Below are 22744 nucleotides of genomic sequence, written 5' to 3'. Positions count from 1 at the left end.
AGAAAGAGGAAGATGAGAGAGGGAGAAAGAAGCAGAGAGAAAGAACAAGGGATGGGTTAATGTATGTGTAATGACGTTAGCATTAGTCAGATGAAGGGTCAGAATCATAGGAGGGTTGACGAGTGTTACCGGTGACACAGAGCTGTCGCTGTGGTAGTTGAACAGCCAGGCCTTTTCAACTATCACATTACAACACGAGCACAATCACACAGGCAGCACGGAACACAACACGGGCAGCACGGAACACAACACGGGCAGCACGGAACACAACACAGGCAGCACAGAACACAACACGGGCAGCACGGAACACAACACAGGCAGCACAGAACACAACACGGGCAGCACGGAACACAACACAGGCAGCACAGAACACAACACAGGCAGCACAGAACACAACACAGGCAGCACGGAACACAACACAGGCAGCACAGAACACAACACAGGCAGCACAGAACACAACACGGGCAGCACAGAACACAACACGGGCAGCACGGAACACAACACAGGCAGCACAGAACACAACACAGGCAGCACGGAACACAACACAGGCAGCACAGAACACAACACAGGCAGCACAGAACACAACACAGGCAGGACAGAACACAACACGGGCAGCACAGAACACAACACAGGCAGCACGGAACACAACACAGGCAGCACGGAACACAACACGGGCAGCACAGAACACAACACGGGCAGCACGGAACACAACACAGGCAGCACGGAACACAACACAGGCAGCACGGAACACAACACAGGCAGCACGGAACACAACACAGGCAGGACGGAACACAACACAGGCAGCACGGAACACAACACAGGCAGCACTGAACACAACACGGGCAGCACAGAACACAAAACAGGCAGCACGGAACACAACACAGGCAGCACGGAACACAACACGGGTAGCACGGAACACAACACAGGCAGCACGGAACACAACACAGGCAGCACGGAACACAACACAGGCAGGACGGAACACAACACGGGCAGCACAGAACACAACACAGGCAGCACAGAACACAAAACAGGCAGCACAGAACACAAAACAGACAGCACAGAACACAAAACAGGCAGCACAGAACACAACACAGGCAGCACAGAACACAACACAGGCAGCACAGAACACAACACGGGCAGCACAGAACACAACACGGGCAGCACAGAACACAACACAGTCAGCACGGAACACAACACAGGCAGCACAGAACACAAAACAGGCTGCTACAGCCTCAGCTTAGCGCTGTTCAGTGTCTATCCTGGTCTCTGTTAATAACCCAGGAGAAATCACAATGCTAAGGTTGACTTAATACCCAGTGTTCTCTTGAAAGAAAGCGCATTTTTTTTACACTCTATGGAATTCTTAGAGAAATGTCATGTGCATGGGGGACAGTAGAGAGAGAATAAAAGAGCAGAATGGAAGGTTGATAATAGCACTTAGTGTTTTTTTACCTCCGCTCTGCTAGGTCTCAGCCAAGCATACCCCTGACATTTACTGTGCAGAGAGAGCTAATGCCTGGTTGCCTTAACCCAGAGAGATAGGCTGACTGAGAGAGATTATGAGAGCGAGAAAACAGAGATTTAGACTAAATTAGGTTTTGAACTTTGTGTAACCACTATGTTATTTGTTATTTCACATCATAATGTAACATTGACATAAGATTAAAAACAACCTCTCTCTCGCTTTCCTACTTTCTCTCTCTCTCTCGCTCTCTCCTTCACCCCCCCCCCCCCCCCCCCTTCCTCCTCTCCACCCAGAGTTCTAACGGCTGTGTAACACCTATGAGGAAGGAATTTAAACAGGGGTTGGGGGAGCAGGGAGCGGCCCACCTGTGATGGTCTTAGCTGGGCTGAGGCTGGGGCAGGGTGGGGGTAGTGTGTGTATGCCATGATTAATTGAGCATGGTGGCTGTGCAGGAGAAGAGAGGAGAGGCCCCTCACTCACCTATTTCACACACCTGCACCTACCACACCTGTTGGAGCGTAGCTCTGCCTACCTCACTGTGACTCTGCACACACACACACACACACACACACACACACACACACACACACACACACACACACACACACACACGGCGGCGGGTTTGCTCAATCCCATCCCCTCTCCCTGGTCTACCCTGTTGCCTAAACAACACATTAGGATCTTGAGGCGTAGATGTGCACACAGCCTGGTAATGTTGATATAATTCCTGTAGCTTTGGATAATTCACTGAAGATTATCTTGCATTTTAAAGCAGCCTCTTGATCTATGACATTCAACCAGCTTGTGAACGAAGCCCAAACTGGTGTTGTGATGAACAGATCAGAGTATATGTGTGGAGCAGTGTACTCATCTTAATAGAATATTTGGTTTGAGGACAAGATGCCAACAGAGAGAGGAGGAAGGGAGGAGAGGTAGAAGCAAAGGTCTATTGAGTCTGAACTCAGATACAGTGGTAGAGGAATGAAGGAATGGAGGAAGTGTTGGGGGCTTATCTATGTTTTCATGTTGCAGATTTGGGTTTGGGGAAGCGCCTAATAAATTGGTCTCCTGTTGCTTTAACCCTGCCCCCTGGTTAACCCTACCCTACCCTCTGGTTGGCTGTCTCACAGCAACCCTACCCTCTGGTTGGCTGTCTCACTGAAACCCTGCCTTCTGGTTGGCTATCTCACAGCAACCCTACCCTCTGGTTGGCTGTCTCACTGAAACCCTGCCTTCTGGTTGGCTATCTCACAGCAACCCTACCCTCTGGTTGGTTGTCTCACACACACACACACACACACACACACACACACACACACACACACACACACACACACACACACACACACACACACACACACACACACACACACACACACACACTGAGACAGGAGGGAACACGGTCTGAGAGCTGGGAGAGAACACGGTCTGAGAGCTGGGAGAGAACACACACACACACACATAGAGTATACAAACATTCAATGTAGAGCAAAGAAAAGCAAACATACCCTGACCTGGAAATACACTTCAGTAGTTTCACAACACATGTTCACAATGCTCAACACATATTCACAATGCTCAACACATATTCACAATGCTCAACACATATTCACAATGCTCAACACATATTCACAATGCTCAACAAATATTCCCAATGCCCAACACATATTCACAATGCTCAACACATATTCACAATGCTCAACAAATATTCCCAATGCCCAACACATATTCACAATGCTCAACACATGTTCACAATGCCCAACACATGTTCACAATGCTCAACACATGTTCACAATGCTCAACACATGTTCACAATGCTCAACACATATTCACAATGCCCAACACATGTTCACAATGCTCAACACATGTTCACAATGCTCAACACATATTCACAATGCTCAACACATGTTCACAATGCTCAACACATATTCACAATGCTCAACACATATTCACAATGCTCAACACATATTCACAATGCTCAACACATATTCACAATGCTCAACACATATTCACAATGCTCAACACATATTCACAATGCTCAACACATATTCACAATGCTCAACACATATTCACAATGCTCAACACATATTCACAATGCCCAACACATGTTCACAATGCCCAACACATGTTCACAATGCCCAACACATGTTCACAATGCCTAACACATGTTCACAATGCTCAACACATATTCACAATGCTCAACACATATTCACAATGCTCAACACATATTCACAATGCTCAACACATATTCACAATGCTCAACACATATTCACAATGCTCAACACATGTTCACAATGCTCAACACATATTCACAATGCTCAACACATATTCACAATGCTCAACACATGTTCACAATGCCCAACACATGTTCACAATGCCCAACACATGTTCACAATGCCCAACACATATTCACAATGCTCAACACATGTTCACAATGCCCAACACATATTCACAATGCTCAACACATATTCACAATGCTCAACACATATTCACAATGCTCAACACATATTCACAATGCTCAACACATATTCACAATGCTCAACACATATTCACAATGCTCAACACATATTCACAATGCTCAACACATATTCACAATGCTCAACACATATTCACAATGCCCAACACATATTCACAATGCTCAACACATGTTCACAATGCCCAACACATATTCACAATGCTCAACACATGTTCACAATGCTCAACACATGTTCACAATGCTCAACACATATTCACAATGCTCAACACATATTCACAATGCTCAACACATATTCACAATGCTCAACACATATTCACAATGCTCAACACATATTCACAATGCTCAACACATATTCACAATGCTCAACACATATTCACAATGCCCAACACATATTCACAATGCCCAACACATATTCACAATGCTCAACACATATTCACAATGCCCAACACATGTTCACAATGCTCAACACATATTCACAATGCCCAACACATATTCACAATGCTCAACACATATTCACAATGCTCAACACATATTCACAATGCTCAACACATATTCACAATGCTCAACACATATTCACAATGCCCAACACATATTCACAATGCCCAACACATATTCACAATGCTCAACACATATTCACAATGCTCAACACATATTCACAATGCCCAACACATGTTCACAATGCTCAACACATATTCACAATGCTCAACACATATTCACAATGCTCAACACATATTCACAATGCTCAACATATATTCACAATGCTCAACACATATTCACAATGCCCAACACATGTTCACAATGCTCAACACATATTCACAATGCTCAACACATATTCACAATGCCCAACACATGTTCACAATGCTCAACACATATTCACAATGCTCAACACATATTCACAATGCCCAACACATATTCACAATGCCCAACACATGTTCACAATGCTCAACACATATTCACAATGCTCAACACATGTTCACAATGCCCAACACATATTCACAATGCCCAACACATGTTCACAATGCTCAACACATATTCACAATGCTCAACACATATTCACAATGCTCAACACATATTCACAATGCTCAACACATGTTCACAATGCTCAACACATGTTCACAATGCTCAACACATGTTCACAATGCTCAACACATGTTCACAATGCTCAACACATGTTCACAATGCTCAACACATATTCACAATGCTCAACACATGTTCACAATGCCCAACACATGTTCACAATGCTCAACACATGTTCACAATGCTCAACACATGTTCACAATGCTCAACACATGTTCACAATGCCCAACACATATTCACAATGCTCAACACATATTCACAATGCCCAACACATATTCACAATGCTCAACACATATTCACAATGCTCAACACATATTCACAATGCTCAACACATGTTCACAATGCTCAACACATATTCACAATGCCCAACACATATTCACAATGCTCAACACATATTCACAATGCTCAACACATATTCACAATGCTCAACACATATTCACAATGCCCAACACATATTCACAATGCTCAACACATATTCACAATGCTCAACACATGTTCACAATGCCCAACACATATTCACAATGCCCAACACATGTTCACAATGCCCAACACATATTCACAATGCTCAACACATATTCACAATGCTCAACACATATTCACAATGCTCAACACATATTCACAATGCTCAACACATATTCACAATGCTCAACACATATTCACAATGCCCAACACATGTTCTCAATGCTCAACACATATTCACAATGCTCAACACATATTCACAATGCTCAACACATATTCACAATGCTCAACACATATTCACAATGCTCAACACATATTCACAATGCTCAACACATATTCACAATGCCCAACACATATTCACAATGCTCAACACATGTTCACAATGCTCAACACATGTTCACAATGCTCAACACATGTTCACAATGCTCAACACATGTTCACAATGCTCAACACATGTTCACAATGCTCAACACATGTTCACAATGCTCAACACATGTTCACAATGCTCAACACATGTTCACAATGCCCAACACATGTTCACTAGTAAGAACAAGTACATTACAGCTCATCAGATTACATCACTGTTGGATTTAGTGCCATTAGATGCTTTGCAATGGTACTGTTTATTAGGGTTAAAAGCAAAAACAACTGGAGATACTGTACCTAGTGGTGCCTGTTGTATCTCAGTGTCTTAAATGGGAGTTCAGGGCTGCTAATGAAAATGCATGAGCTCTCCTGTCTGTGTGAGATAGGTGAAGACAGAGAGAGTGCATGGCACTCAAACACACATCCGTCACACGCCGCAGTCCCGCTACGGCAGTAATGCAGCCCAGAGTGGAAGCAGCCAGTGAATCAAGCCCCCATCCACCGCCGCACCACCAGACCCATCTCCCTCTCCAGCACCATGGATCACCCAGCCATGACTGCCTGCTCCCTGCCTGGCCTACTACACCTCCTGGTTCCCTGCAGCCTGCCTCTGCTTCAACTAGCCCTGTGCTTCAGCTATATATTAGTGCATGGCAATATTGCATACCTATAAACATAAACAAGCAAAGATGTATGCATACAGAACCTAGTTTATATGCAAAAGTGCATTGCTATATTTCAGTCAGTATATTTGGAAGACAGCCAACAACAGTTATTTTGTATAATTAATCAAACAAAATCTAATTTAAAGATTTAGACGCAACAATCCATTGTATGCCAATTGTCTGTTAGATATATCTTCCTCATAGCAGTTGTGATGCTCCATGTCCTTGTAGAATGTAGAGGCAAAGTATCTTTACTAGCCTGTCTCACTGTGTCTCTGGTGACCAGACAGGCAGGCAGGTCTCTCCACAGGGTTGTGTAACGGCAGCCATGATGACAGCCAGGGAGATGATTTATGTCACAGCCCCCAGTGCGGCGAGGAGAGCCTGTCTTTGTTGTGGCAGTGTAAGCTGCAGCGCAGGGCACAGTTCAAATGTCACAGTGATTCCTGCTGATTGGACCAACTGTTAATCGCAGCCCTGAACTTTTGAACTCTGGGATTCCTCTTGCTGGATTATGATGATTATGATGATGATGATGATGATGATGATGAATAATGTGCAGAGCTGCTCAGAGACATTTGTCTTTTACAGGCCCTCAGTCAGTCACAGACAGACATACAGTGGCTGAGTGGTGGCCGTAGTGTGTTGGTGAGGTTACAGACTTTGGTAGCTGATTGCTACTACTGTGTTTAGGAGTATTGTCCAGAGGAGCTTGAGTGAGTTCCCAGTGCACTTACACCCTGTCCCTCAGCCCTTAGCCCAATGTAAGACACAATGCCTCCAACATTATTTTCAATCAGAAATACTGTTACAATGTTTTTTCAATTGACTGCCATAGCCCCAAATAAAAAAGTATGTACTTTTGACATGGTTGGGACTGCGAGAATTTTCAGATATCAAAATGGGGTCATGGGCCAAAAAAGGGAACCCCTGCCTCAGCCCTTCCCCAGGCTGGATGAAGTGTCCCACAGAACAGTGCTTTAATAAATGTTGTCCAGCCTCCGTATATGCTCTAGATTACAAATCACTAACAGTACCAGTGTACTAGCCTAAAGGCCATTTGATTAAGTTGCAGTCCCCAACATATAGTCTATCATGGTAGAGGCCTGTGGTCCGTGGCTGTAGCAGGTCTCATTGCCTACATTCAGTCCAGGCCAGAGGCCAGTCATGAGGTCATTATGCCATGCTGGACTAGGTGTTGAGTGAAGTCATTGACATGTAGCCGCTGCCTGGCAGATTGCTGTGTGTGTTTAGTACAGGTCAGGTGAAGGCAGATTGCTGTGTGTGTTTAGCACAGGTCAGGTGAAGGCACATTGCTGTGTGTGTTTAGTACAGGTCAGGTGAAGGCAGATTGCTGTGTGTGTTTAGTACAGGTCAGGTGAAGGCAGATTGCTGTGTGTGTTTAGTACAGGTCAGGTGAAGGCAGATTGCTGTGTGTGTTTAGTACAGGTCAGGTGAAGGCACATTGCTGTGTGTGTTTAGTACAGGTCAGGTGAAGGCACATTGCTGTGTGTGTTTAGTACAGGTCAGGTGAAGGCAGATTGCTGTGTGTGTTTAGTACAGGTCAGGTGAAGGCACATTGCTGTGTGTGTTTAGTACAGGTCGGGCCCCCATACACACCTCCAATTATCCACTCATCTCTCAACACTGTGTATCACAGCCACCTGAACTCTGCCTCTCCCCTCCTCCCTCTCCTCCTTTCCTCCTCTCCTTCCCTCCCTTCTCCCCTCTCACCACCTCCTCCCTACCCTCTCCCCTCATCCCCTCGCCCCTCCTCCATCCCCTCCTCCCCTCGCCCCTCCTCCATCCCCTCCTCCTCTCTCCCCTCCTCCTCCCCCCTCTTTTTCCTCTACCCCTCCTCCCTCATTTCTGAAGCAATGAACACCTTATTTATTTCTCCCTATTCGATTTGTCAAGCCCCGCTCTGCTCTGCTCAGCTCAGCAATGCAATACAGGTAGAAAGAATAAAGAGATTTCAATGCTTGAGGGAGATTCAATCGGTGTCATTCATTTCATTGCTCTCACTTCAGTAGGTAGGGGCTGTTTAGAGAAGAACAGTAAGTAATTGGCTAAACAATATTCAGTCCACCTGCTACTGCACACACACACACACACACACACACACACACACACACACATACACATACGCATACACATACACAGAAAAATCACAAATTCACAGCTTATAGTCACACGTCTGCAGATGTATTTTCTACATTTCAGACATGAACATTCAGAGCAAAGTGAACCCAGACAGGACATGTTCTGAATGTCAGTTTCAGAAGGAGCAGCCTATAATGCAACACAACGGCATTGGAGTGTATGAAGTGTGTAACGTTACTGGTGAATCTATGGCCGTGAAGAGCAGACAGTCAAATGACCAGGCACAGGGCCACTCTGAAGACTTTGCATGAGGAGAGGGAGGGACCAGCACTGGGAGGAGGGTACATGCTTGACTGGGCCTCACATTGGAAATCATTTCATCTGCATCACACAGTTCAGTGTCCCCGCCAGCACCCTGACAGCCCCGCAAAGAACAAGGCCAGATTCCTCACACTAATTAGCCAGAACAGGGACGGAGAGAAGGATAGAGGGTGATAGAGAGAGGGAGGGAGAGAACCACCCTCATCAATACACTTCCAGTCAGCCACCCTCTTTTCTTCTTCCCACTCTCTCATGTATTCCCTCGTTTCAAGTCAGCACTCTCAGCTCTGCTTTGACAGGCCGTCTCCTGGAGGAAGAGACAGCAACACACTGTTGATGGTAACTGAGGAAGAGACTGTGGAACAGGAAAGAAGGGAAAGAGAGATGGATGATTTTAGAGAGCGAGGCAGAGAGAGGGAAAGGGGAAGAGAGAGAGAGCGAGGAGTAGCTACATGAAATGCAGGGTATGTGATTCAGCCTGGCCCATTGCTGTAGAATCTGATATTCTCTTTCCCACACGCATCTATGTATACACTCTAACTGCAGGGGAGGAGAAGGACAAATACACAGATACAAAGTCAACACTGCTGCTCAAAATACTCAGAGTGCAGTGCAGTCTGATCATTGTTACAGGCAGAGAGAGCATGTCTACTGCGGTGGAAGGTTTGGGGCAGCTCCTGGAATTACCCTGACAATCTAGTGTGTGCTTTCAGTGTACAGATCCTAACAATAACGGGCTCAGGCAGAGTGGAGAGCACAAGTGGAACAGGGCCCAGCGTGTGTCTCTTGAACAGGGCCCAGTGTGTGTCTCTTGAACAGGGCCCAGCTTGGGTCTCTGGCTGCCTTCCTCTCTTCCTGCCTGCCTGACCTGCCTACCTCTCTTCCTGCCTGCCTCCCTACCTTCGCTGCAGTGGATGGTGATGGAATCTGCTTTGCACCTGTGAGCTCACTGGCAGCGAGTCAGCTCTCTTTCTCTCTTTTTCTCTCTCTTACTCTCCCTCTTCATGTCTCTCTGTTTATACTGCTGCAGTGAAAGGATGTGGTCGAAATCCTGTCTGGGGGGGTTTGTTCATTAGAATCTGTGGGATAGGCCAGATTCCAGAGGAGATAACAGGTTGCTGTGTTCTTTCAGATGAGCTGCTGTGTTATGTATGGATGTCTCCTAGAGATGAGCTGTGTCAGGTAGAGCCAGGACGATACCAGTATCACGATACTCGTTAGTATCGTGGCAAGGAAACAAACTACAAAGCGGATTGAACTTTTTAGGAAAAAAGCCCTAATGCTGGGAACAAACATCATTATGTTCTCATCCAGAGTCACATTTAATATCTTCCAAGCTATAGCACGCAATATTTTACATACAGCAGGTTTTTAAAGGACCAAAGAGATTGGTCTGCTTTATGTTTTCGTTTTTACCATGGAAAAAAATATTGCGATACAGGTATCGTCAAAGCCCTAGTGTCTGGGAGACTGTGTTAGGGCCAGTGTGGTGTGACGCCATTGACAGCTCCCCTTAAGAAGATGAATCTGGGTAGCGGAGGGGGCTGAGGGGGCCATGTGCAGGGTGACTCGGCAGGTCAGCACAGAGGCATGAGGCAGCCAGTAACATCATCCCATCGCCACCTCTAGTTTCCCCCCACCGCCCGCTCACATCCCCCTCTGATGACATGACAGATATGGCCCTGTCACCCTACACACCAGGGACAGGACACTGGCGGGACAGGGAGGGAAAAATAATGAATGAGGTACAGGGAGAGTAGGGAGAGATGGACAGAGTAGACAACCAAGATTAGACAATCAATATTTAATAAATAGTATTTGTTTTACTGTAAATAATGTTATATTCATTCACATTCAGCTAACATCTCATGTAGAATGGATGCCTCATTCTAAATGTGTCACACATCTTCAGTCCTAACCCCATAGCTGATGTAGTCTCGGCCAGGGTTACTAGTTGGTGGTTTATGGAGCTTCAGTGACTGGAACACTGGAACTCTTGGGTCCGAGGTTGCCCTTGGATACCTGTGATCTGCACGCGCTCCTGTCTGTTGGCAGAATAACTGATGTCTCTTTGGGGAGCCCTTCCTACCTGCCCTGGAGGAGACTCGTGTGGCTATTGATTTGGTTGGTGGGCTGGGGATTTCTCCTGGGAGCTAATAAAAATAATTACAACAAGATGATCAAAGGCCCAACCTTCTGGTCTACATATGAATAAATATGTGCTGAAGATAATATAAAGAGACCTGCTTCTTGTGTGGTCACTGTGTGGGGTAGATATGCTGCTGATGTAACCTGCTGAGGGGAGAACGGCTCGTAATAATGGCTGGAATGGAGTCAATGGAATGGCATCAAACACTTGGAAACCATGTGTTTGACTTGTTGGATACCATTTCATTAACCGTTCCAGCCATTACTACATATGAGCCCGTCCTCCCTAATTAAGGTGGCAGCAGCCACCTGTGGCTGATATAGCCTGCTCTTTCCTCTGCAGTGAGAGAGGAGGAGATAGAGAGATGCGCTCACGCACACATGTAGTTAACCTCTACAGGATCGATTAGCATGAGGTTGTAAGTAACAAGAACATTTCCCAGGACATAGACATAGCTGATATTGGCAGAAAGCTTAAATTGTTGTTAATCTAATTGCACTGTCCAATTTACAGTAGCTATTACAGTGAAATACTACCATGCTATTGTTTGAGGAGAGTGCACAGTTTTGAACTTGAAAAGTTATTATAAAAACAATTAGGCACGTTTGGGCCGTCTTGATACAAAAGATTTAACAGAAATACAATGGTTCTTTGGATCAGTCTAAAACTTTGCACATACACTGCTGTCATCTAGTGGCTAAAATCTAAAATGTGCCTGGGCTGGAATAATACATTATGGCCTTTCTCATGCAATTCAAAGATGATGGCACAGAAAAAATACAAAAAAGGTTGTTTATTTCTTTGTATTATATTTTACCAGATTTAATGTGTTATATTCTCCTACATTATTTTTACATTTCCACAAACTTCAAAGTGTGTCCTTTCAAATAGTACCAATAATATGCATGTCCTTGCTTCAGGTCCTGAGCTACAGGCAGTTAGGTTTGGGTATGTAATTTTAGGCGAAAATTGAAAAAAATGGTCTGATCCTTAAGAGGTTTTAAACAGATGTTTATAATCAGGCTTTGGCCAAACCGCGATAATATTCTGGCTCCAAAAGGAAGATGTAAAAACTCTTCATAACAAATGGAGGTGTGTTGGAGGTTTTTATGTGTCAATGTGTTTTCTGGGATTTGTTTTAATGATTCGGTTTATGACTTCTTGGCAGTCAATATATGTTTTGCTAACACATCTATGGTGAAGAAAGGCCCTGCTAGATCTGAGACACAGGATTAAGACAAAGATAGCAGATGCATTTAGACCACTGCAACAACGTCTGAGAAATGTTTCCAATCTTGGTCAAACCCCTGCAGTTAAAAGACAGAAGAGGAGTCATTGGGTGCAGTCATCCCTCAAATGCTCCCCTCTTTCTCTCTCTCCTCTGTGCTTGTTTGTTTGCTGCCTGGTCTGTGCTTTAGTTGAGGAGTGGATGACCGGCTGCTCGACCCAGCGCACCACGGCGCGCTGCTGGTGTAAAGTATTGGCGGTGTTATTGCAGAGCAGGGGAAAGACAGGTATTTGATTGGAACATGTGCCCTGAGACCCTGTGAAGTGCACTCGCCTCAGCTCAGAGAGCACTTGATTGCACAGCACCAATGATCACATTAAGAGGGCAACAGAAAGCCCATTTACCGTAAAAGGAGTGAGAAGGGGGAACCAATAGGAAGCAGCAAATTGACTTTCTCTCCTGTGAGTCGGGAGGCTGGTGAGCTGTATGGCCTGGTGGCTGATGGGAAGATGCATTAGCCTTTCACTTTGATCCTCTCTGTCTCTGGATCTAGCTGGGGCTGGGGGCATTGCACAGGGAGGAGGGGAGCAAGGGGACTGTGGTGCTGGGGGACACCACTCTGTGTGTGTGTGTGTGTGTGTGTGTGTGTGCAGGTGTTCATTGCGGTTACTCAGCTGTTTCATATGGCTTCATTTCACAGTTGTTAAATCTTTTGCAATTTTCCCATTCATCTGTTTCATTTACATGTACACGGATGGAATCATTGCGTTATTTTCAGTTTTATTACTGTATGAATATATATTAGCATAGCCATCCCTCTGCTGGACAGGAAGGTCAGTCTGACCAGTCACATTTGCCACTCTCTCCTTCCATCTACACAGCTCTGGTTTGCCTGGCAGGGAAAGGACAATAGTGGATGCATCTGCTTGGTAAATGTCCACAGGATGCAGGATAGCAGACAGAGACTTAAGGTTTAACTGATTAGAAGGTACTAGATTGGAAAATAAATTAGATTAAAATAAATCAGACTGATATAAATCTAATCGAGTCTCCACAGTTTTGGCGTGGCGCCTGGGCGTTGGTTTGGGTGTAGAGCTACTGTGGGCCCAGTGGATTGTGGGGGAAGCAGATGCTCCAATGAGATAGGAATGAATGTGTTGTTGGCACTCCATCTGGGGGAGAGAGGGTCTCCAAGTCCTTATCTCAACCCGCCATTTATATATGTCATCATGTAAATCAGTACCTCATTCATTAACTCACTTAGCACCACAATACTAACATGAACCCGTACACTCTAAGACCTTCAGAGACACTGGCTGCAAGGCTAGACTGAGTTGGTGTTTACCTTACCTAACACTGCTAATGGAGGTGGGGAAAGCCAGGGACAGAGAAGCAGGGGAGAGTAGTTTCATTACTGAATAGAAAAAGCAAAATGGCTGGCCACATGGATTTTCTCGTTTCACAACCAACAGCAGATGTATAGGGGAGCAGCTACACAAAGCCATGGAGATTAGATCAATGGAAGATGGACACCATGAGCTGATTGTGCTCCCCCCCCTCCCTTACAAGCCCCTGTCTGTGGCCCCACTTAGGCCCTGAACACCAGGCCTGATCGCTAATCAATGACAGTGAAATGGAGGGAATTAGCCCAAATTAGGTGAGAGAGGAACAGACAATGGCCCTGTTCTGGGGTCAGTGCACCACTGTCTGATCAGCCTGACCCATGCTAAGAGGAACACACACTCAGGTTTTTGAAGTGTTTTGTTGCTGACTGTTGGGTTTCTCCCCTAGTGTGTCCTTTTAACAGGGGACCAGGCTGGGGTACAGTGTGTCCTTGTAACAGTGAACCAGGCTGGGGTACAGTGTGTCCTTGTAACAGTGAACCAGGCTGGGGTACAGTGTGTCCTTGTAACAGTGAACCAGGCTGGGGTACAGTGTGTCCTTGTAACAGTGAACTAGGCTGGGGTACAGTGTGTCCTTGTAACAGTGAACCAGGCTGGGGTACAGTGTGTCCTTGTAACAGTGAACCAGGCTGGGGTACAGTGTGTCCTTGTAACAGTGAACCAGGCTGGGGTACAGTGTGTCCTTGTAACAGTGAACCAGGCTGGGATACAGTGTGTCCTTTTAACAGTGAACCAGGCTGGGGTACAGTGTGTCCTTGTAACAGTGAACCAGGCTGGGGTACAGTGTGTCCTTGTAACAGTGAACTAGGCTGGGGTACAGTGTGTCCTTGTAACAGTGAACCAGGCTGGGGTACAGTGTGTCCTTGTAACAGTGAACCAGGCTGGGGTACAGTGTGTCCTTGTAACAGTGAACCAGGCTGGGGTACAGTGTGTCCTTGTAACAGTGAACCAGGCTGGGGTACAGTGTGTCCTTGTAACAGTGAACCAGGCTGGGGTACAGTTTGTCCTTGTAACAGTGAACCAGGCTTGGGTATAGTGTGTCCTTGTAACAGTGAACCAGGCTGGGGTACAGTGTGTCCTTTTAACAGGGGACCAGGCTGGGGTACAGTGTGTCCTTGTAACAGTGAACCAGGCTGGGATACAGTGTGTCCTTTTAACAGTGAACCAGGCTGGGGTACAGTGTGTCCTTGTAACAGTGAACCAGGCTGGGGTACAGTGTGTCCTTTTAACAGGGGACCAGGCTGGGATACAGTGTGTCCTTGTAACAGTGAACCAGGCTGGGATACAGTGTGTCCTTTTAACAGGGGACCAGGCTGGGGTACAGTGTGTCCTTTTAACAGTGAACCAGGCTGGGATACAGTGTGTCCCCTCCCCAGGGTATACAGGTATGAGGTGGGACACCCAGCTGAACAAAGAACTACACATCTACTATTCTGCTGTGACTACTGTATTTCTGAGTCCCATACTGCAGTTAGCCATGACAAAGGTAGGCAGGCAGGGAAGCACGAAGGGCTGTGTGGACAGTACACTGCTCCTCTATACAGTAACTCACCCACTCACACCTTCACTACTGCCCCAGGGAAGGGCACAGCCTTGTACAAACACACACCTGGCACTGCAGTCTTAATGCCTATTGCCATCCTTTCTCCTGCTCCAAGACTATTAGTCCAAGACTAATAGCAGTGTATTAGGTTGCATGTTTCGTTGACTGGGAGGTGGCTCACAACAATACATACTCTATTTATTGATCAACAGTTTATTTATTGATCAACAGTTTATTTATTGATCAACAATTTGTGTTTGTGGGCATTAGATGACATTCAGAGGAAAATACTAAGTAAGTAGTTGGCAGAGGAAAGCCCTGTTCGTTCTGCTCCAGGCCTGCATGTGTGACGGTTCAGTGGTGGATCAAACTCTTTTCTCTGGAGCTTTTGCGGGGCCTCAGTGATGAAATGTGGCCTCTGGCATCTTATCTCCAGGGTTAAGACATGGTCACAGAGAGATACACATGGCACTGGGAATGGGCTGGGGCAGCATTAACATAGCTGCCAGACTCACATTCCTGGCCCAGTGGTAGTGCCACTATAAAGACCCTGGCTGGCCCAGTGGTAGCTCCACTATAAAGACCCTGGCTGGCCCAGTGGTAGCTCCACTATAAAGACCCTGGCTGGCCCAGTGGTAGCTCCACTATAAAGACCCTGGCTGGCACAGTGGTAGCTCCACTATAAAGACCCTGGCTGGCCCAGTGGTAGCGCCACTATAAAGACCCTGGCTGGCCCCGTGGTAGCTCCACTATAAAGACCCTGGCTGGCCCAGTGGTAGCTCCACTATAAAGACCCTGGCTGGCCCAGTGGTAGCTCCACTATAAAGACCCTGGCTGGCCCAGTGGTAGCTCCACTATAAAGACCTTGGCTGGCCCCGTGGTAGCTCCACTATAAAGACCTTGGCTGGCCCCGTGGTAGCTCCACTATAAAGACCCTGGCTGACCCAGTGGTAGCTCCACTATAAAGACCCTGGCTGGCCCAGTGGTATCTCCACTATAAAGACCCTGGCTGGCCCAGTGGTAGCTCCACTATAAAGACCCTGGCTGGCCCCGTGGTAGTTCCACTATAAAGACCCTGGCTGGCCCCGTGGTAGCTCCACTATAAAGACCTTGGCTGGCCCAGTGGTAGCTCCACTATAAAGACCTTGGCTGGCCTGTGGTAGCTCCACTATAAAGACCTTGGCTGGCCCCGTGGTAGCTCCACTTAAAAGGAACAGTCCATGTTCTGAATAACAAAGGATTAGCATTTTACCAGATCCAGCACTGGCCCCAGACCCAACCTTCTGAACAGTCACGTTACACAGAGACAGACCTCTGACAGTGGGGGGGCTGATATTATTTTGTTTGTGGCTGTGTCCACAATGCCCCCTCTTCTCTCCCATTTGAGTGAATGTATGTGTGTGTGTGTGTTTGTGTGTGCACGCATGCATGTGTGTGTGTAGCTGGATTTCAGATGTATGCTGTCTCCACGCCTCTATACTCTGTTTCCCCTTGGGTCCAATTACCCAGGAGGCCTTAAATGTATGGTAGAGAGAAGCAGATGGCTGGTGTTTGACTGGGTTGAACTGGTGGTTGAAATGGGGTGAACTGGTGGTTGAAAAGGGGGGAACTGGTGGTTGAAAAGGGGTGAACTGGTGGTTGAACTGGGGGGAACTGGTGGTTGGACTGGGGTGAACTGGTGGTTGGACTGGGGTGAACTGGTGGTTGAACTGGGGTAAACTGGTGGTTGGACTGGGGTAAACTGGTGGTTGGGCTGGGGTGAACTGGTGGTTGGACAGGTGGTTGGACTGGGGTGAACTGGTGGTTGGACTGGTGGATGGACTGGTGGTTGGACGGTGGTTGGACTAGGGTGAACTGGTGGTTGGACTAGGGTGAACTGGTGGTTGGACTGGTGGATTGACTGGTGGTTGGACTGGTGGTTGAAGCCCTGTCCTGGCCCAGATGAGGTGGAATGACAGAACAAGCAAGCAGACGAACCTATGGCTATACTAGTTGAATGGATACTAATAAGGCCACCTTCAATAGTCTCTTCCTGCCTATAAGTTCTGTTTTTATGAGAGATTTGAGCATGCTAGAATTAAGAAATCTAATTTGAGGAAAACACTGAGATGTTAAAAGCATCCACTGTTCATGTTGTGCTGTTCGTCATCTCCTCTTATTCTCCTCTTCTCTTCCCAGGATCCCGTCTGCGCCAGGAGGACTCCCCACCCCGGATCGTAGAGCACCCCTCTGACCTGATCGTGTCCAAGGGGGAGCCCGCCACCCTCAACTGCAAGGCGGAGGGGCGGCCCAGCCCCACGGTGGAGTGGTACAAGGACGGGGAGCGGGTGGAAACGGACAAAGACGACCCGCGGTCTCACCGCATGCTACTTCCCAGCGGCTCCCTCTTCTTCCTACGCATCGTCCACGGACGACGCTCCAAACCGGATGAGGGCTCCTACGTCTGCGTCGCCCGCAACTACCTGGGAGAAGCTGTCAGCCGCAATGCATCCCTGGAAGTAGCATGTAAGTCAACAATTACATACATCACATGTTCATATTTTGCTCAGTCGTCCTCTTAGGTTCTTTATGTTGCTCTCCATGTTTATAAGGGTTGAATGATTTTCCATACCAAACTTACTGATGAAAAAGGCAGACTCAACAGGTTGTTTGTCCTTTGCTCTCCAGAAGGAATGACTGAGTTTATGTTTAAAGCCTCAAGACAGGCCGAGACATTAAACATATTTTTGTTGGACATTGTGGTTTTCTTCCAACATCTAATAATGCAATTATTTAAAATAAAATTTGAGTCTTCGTGAACTACAGTTAATTTCACTGTGTTTGTTCTGAATTAGAATTCAATCAGAGAACTTTTATTAGACATTATAAACTGGGTGGTTCGAGCCCTGAATCCTGATTGGCTGAAAGGCGTAGTGCAGTATATCAAACCATATACGATGGGTATGACAAAATATGTATTGGTACTGCTCTAGTTACGTTGGTAACCAGTTTGTAATAGCAATAAGGCACCTCGGGGGTTTGTGATACTAGTATACCAAATCAAATCAAATTGTATTTGTCACATGCTTCGAATATAACAGGTGTAGTAGAACTTACAGTGGAATGCTTACTTATGAACCCCTAACCAACAATGAAGTTTAATAATTTAAAAAACGAATAAGAATAATAAATAGGGCCTCCTGGGTGGTCTAGGGCACTGCATCGCAGTGCTAGCTATGCCTCCGTGACCGGGAGGTCCGTGGGGCGACGCACAATTGGCCTAGCGTCTCCCGGGTTAGGGAGGGTTTGGCCGGTAGGGATATCCTTGTCTCATCGCGCATTAGCGACTCCTGTGGCGGGCCGGGCGCAGTGCGCGTTAACCAGGTTGCCAGGTGCACAGTGTTTCCTCCGACACATTGGTGCGGCTGGCTTCCGGGTTGGATGCGCGCTGTGTTAAGAAGCAGTGCGGCTTGGTTGGGTTGTGTTTCGGAGGACGCATGGCTTTCGACCTTCGTCTCTCCCGAGCCCGTACGGGAGTTGTAGCGATGAGACAAGATAGTAACTACTAATAATTGGATACCACGAAATTGGGGAGAAAAGGGGGTAAAATGTTTAAAACATTTTTTTTTAAAGAAAGAATATTAAATAATAGTAACAAGTAATTAAAGAGCAGCAGTAAAATAACAATAGCAAGACTATATACAGGGGTACCGGTACAGAGTCAATGTGAGGGGCACCGGTTAGTCGAGGTAATATGAACATGTTGTTAGAGTTATTAAGTGACTATGCATAGATGATAACACAGAGCGTAGCAGCGGTTTAATTAAAATAGTAGGGGGGTGGGGGTGGGGGGGGGGGGGGGGGGGGGGGGGGCAATGCAAATAGTCTGGGTAGCCATCCTTTCAGTCTCCTCAGGGGGAAAAGGTTTTGCTGTGCCCTCTTCATGGCTGTATTGGTATGCTTGAACCATGTTAGTTTGTTGGTGATGTGGACACCAAAGAACTTGAAGCTCTCAACCTGCTCCACTACAGCCCCGTCAATGAGAATGGGGGTGTGCTTGCTCCGCTTTTTCCTGTAGTCCATAGTCATCTCATTTGTCCTGATCACGTTGAGGGAGAGGTTGTTGACATGGCACCACATGGCCAGGTCTCTGACCTCCTCCCTATAAGCTATCTCGTCATTGTCGGTGATCAGACCTACTACTGTTGTGTCATCTGCAAACTTAATGATGGTGTTGGAGTCGTGCAAGGCCGTGCAGTCATGAGTGAACAGGGAGTACAGGAGTGGACTGAGCACGCACCCTTGAGGGGCCCCCGTGTTGAGGATCAGTGTGGCAGATTTGTTGTTACCTACCCTTACCATCTGGGGGTGGCCTGTCAGGATGTCCAGGATCCAGTTGCAGAGGGAGGTGTTTAGTCCCAGGGTCCTTTAGCTTGTTGATGAGCTTTGAGGGCACTATGCTGTTGAGTGCTGAGCTGTAGTCAATGAATAGCATTCTCACAAAGGTGTTCCTTTTGTCCAGGTGGGAAAGGGCAGTGTGGAGTGCAATAGAGATTGCATCATCTGTGGATCTGTTAGGGCGATATGCAAATTGGAGTGAGTCTAGGGTTTCTGGATAATGGTGTTGATGTGAATCATGACCAGCCTTTCAAGGCACTTCATGACTACAGACGTGAGTGCTACGGGTCGGTAGTCATTTAGGCAGGTTACCTTAGTGTTCTTGAGCACAGGGGACTATGGTGGTCTGCTTGAAACATGTTGGTATTACAGACTTGGACAGAGTCTCTTCACAGGGATTTGGGCCTGTTCCCAGGAAAGCAGTATATCATTCACGTTGGGCTCGTTGGACTCGTTAAAGGAAAAAAAGGATTCTGCCATTCCGTGTTGAGTAATCGCAGTTCTGATGTCCAGAAGTTATTTTTGGTCATAAGAGACAGTAGCAGCAACATTATGTACAAAATAAGTTACAAAATCAGTTACAAACAATGAAAAAAAAGAGAAAAAAAACACAATTGGTTAGGAATATGTAAAACATCAGCCTTGCTCTCCGGCGGGCCAGGCTAAGGGCTGTATCCTAGCATTCCGCATTGCATCGTGCATAAGAACAGCCCTTAACCGTGGTATATTGGCCATACACCACAACCCCTCAGGCCTTATTGCTTAAGAATAGACTCCCTAATCACATGACATGCTAGTGTTTATTGTGTCTTTAGAAGTCATGCTGTTTCTGAGTGACTGAAAGAACTGGAGAGGTCCTCTATGTCATAGCCTACATTAAACCCAAACTAAGAGCTGGAGAGGTCCTCTATGTCATAGCCTACATTAAACCCAAACTAAGAACTGGAGAGGTCCTCTATGTCATAGCCTACATTAAACCCAAACTAAGAGCTGGAGAGGTCCTCTATGTCATAGCCTACATTAAACCCAAACTAAGAACTGGAGAGGTCCTCTATGTCATAGCCTACATTAAACCCAAACTAAGAGCTGGAGAGGTCCTCTATGTCATAGCCTACATTAAACCCAAACTAAGAGCTGGAGAGGTCCTCTATGTCATAGCCTACATTAAACCCAAACTAAGAGCTGGAGAGGTCCTCTATGTCATAGCCTACATTAAACCCAAACTAAGAGCTGGAGAGGTCCTCTATGTCATAGCCTACATTAAACCCAAACTAAGAGCTGGAGAGGTCCTCTATGTCATAGCCTACATTAAACCCAAACTAAGAACTGGAGAGGTCCTCTATGTCATAGCCTACATTAAACCCAAACTAAGAACTGGAGAGGTCCTCTATGTCATAGCATACATTAAACCCAAACTAAGAGCTGGAGAGGTCCTCTATGTCATAGCCTACATTAAACCCAAACTAAGAACTGGAGAGGTCCTCTATGTCATAGCCTACATTAAACCCAAACTAAGAACTGGAGAGGTCCTCTATGTCATAGCCTACATTAAACCCAAACTAAGAACTGGAGAGATCCTCTATGTCATAGCCTACATTAAACCCAAACTAAGAGCGGGTGAGGTGTACTTTCAAGAGAACATTTGATCTGTGCTTTCATTGTTTTTTGGCATCCACTGTATTCTGAAGAGATGATTACACAGCATTGTGTTGTATTTTGAGTGAGTAGACATAATTGTGTGGATAGACGTTCTAGCCCAGGGGAGGGATCATGGTGTTTGAGGTTAGTGAGGGATCCTGGCAGCCATTTGAGTTGGACTTGTCCAACTGTCATACTACAGGGAGCTGGATGATGTCAGGGCAGAGCTATTGCAGAGGGATAGTGGGTTGGAGGGTGGAGGGTGGAGCGACAGTCACAGATGAAAGCTCCCAATTGACATTTGACACGGGCTTCCAGGGCTGTGCTGTGCACTTCTGTGCTGGAAGACACTGAAATGCAGGCTGCACCTGACCCAAAGATCAGCTTACCTTTGAAGAGTCTCACAAAGACCCCAGCGGCCACAAAAACTCTGGTGACTCTGGGGAAGGTTACAGGACCGACAGTTCCTTCAGTTAACCCTGTGGAATATGTCTGTGTTTCTTCTGCACCCTACCTTTACAAACCGAGACCTAGCCTGTGCTTTAGTAACACATTTGATGAATTTATTTTGGACCCTTCTTCCACTTGTTGTACATAGGGCAGGAAAGAGTGAGTTGGGCTGCCAGGTCTCAGGTCATTAGTAGTGAAACAGTATTGGACTGGGGCCGTAGGGGGATTGGCTGGACTGACCGGCAGCTTAAGTGAGAGGAGCCTTTCATGAAGTCTGCTCCCCCAGCTGGTCAATACACAGCACTTTTTATGCATTGTTATGAAAATAGAGGCCATCCATCTTGGAAAGGGGAAATGATGATACATCATGGAAATGGATAGTTAAATCAGTGTGGACTGTTCCAATTGTGTGTGGTTTCATTCTGGGGTGAGTTATGATGGGTTTTGTGGGTGTAAGGAATATAGACTGTGGGAACTCGGGGCTGCACATTTCTCATTGTTTCTGGGGTGATAACGTTGACTAGTGGTGATAGCTGTAGTGATATGTTGACTAATGGTGATAGCTGTAGTGATAATGTTGACTGATGATGATAGCTGTAGTGATAATGTTGACTAGTGGTGATAGCTGTAGGGATGGGAGGGGGTATTAAGGAAATGGACTGCGTGAATCGCGGGGATGGGGTGGGGGTTGGTTGCCGGGGCCAACCGGCCGCCTCTGATCCTGTCCCCTCCCCTCCCTTGGCCCCTCCCTTCCCAGAAGCCCCCAGGTGCTAACAGTGTGACAGCAGCTTGATCTATCGATCGCTGTAAGAGGCCTCTCCCAGCCTAAATGAAAATTCATGAAAAATGTATGAAGTCTCCAGATTATCCTTTTTTACCTCTTGCTGTTTCGACTCTCCCACTCTCTCTCTTTCTCTCTCTCTTTCTCTCCCTGACTCTCTCTCTCCCAGGCTTGGGTGGTCAAGGAGGGTTTAAATTAGGTTTTTAATGCTTTAGTGGCTCAGAGGTGAGGGGTCAGGGGTTA

The 22744-nt window shown here is 46.5% G+C and overlaps 1 protein-coding gene across 9 annotated transcripts in view; it reads left to right on the top strand.

The window, feature by feature from the left end:
• The window catches only part of robo2 (roundabout, axon guidance receptor, homolog 2 (Drosophila)), a 388976-nt gene that overhangs the window by 4815 nt on the left and 361417 nt on the right, over positions 1-22744 (top strand). For all 9 annotated transcript variants that reach the window (XM_036965115.1, XM_036965118.1, XM_036965122.1 and 6 more), the window contains exon 2: positions 17434-17760. In XM_036965115.1, the coding sequence (XP_036821010.1) occupies positions 17434-17760 (327 nt within the window). The remainder of the gene's footprint in view (positions 1-17433; positions 17761-22744) is intronic.

The sequence above is a fragment of the Oncorhynchus mykiss genome, chromosome 27 (genome assembly GCF_013265735.2).
Source record: "Oncorhynchus mykiss isolate Arlee chromosome 27, USDA_OmykA_1.1, whole genome shotgun sequence".
NCBI lineage: Eukaryota > Metazoa > Chordata > Actinopteri > Salmoniformes > Salmonidae > Oncorhynchus > Oncorhynchus mykiss.
The sequence above is the reverse complement of the archived record's forward strand: the minus strand, read 5'-3'. Positions and strand labels throughout refer to the sequence as shown.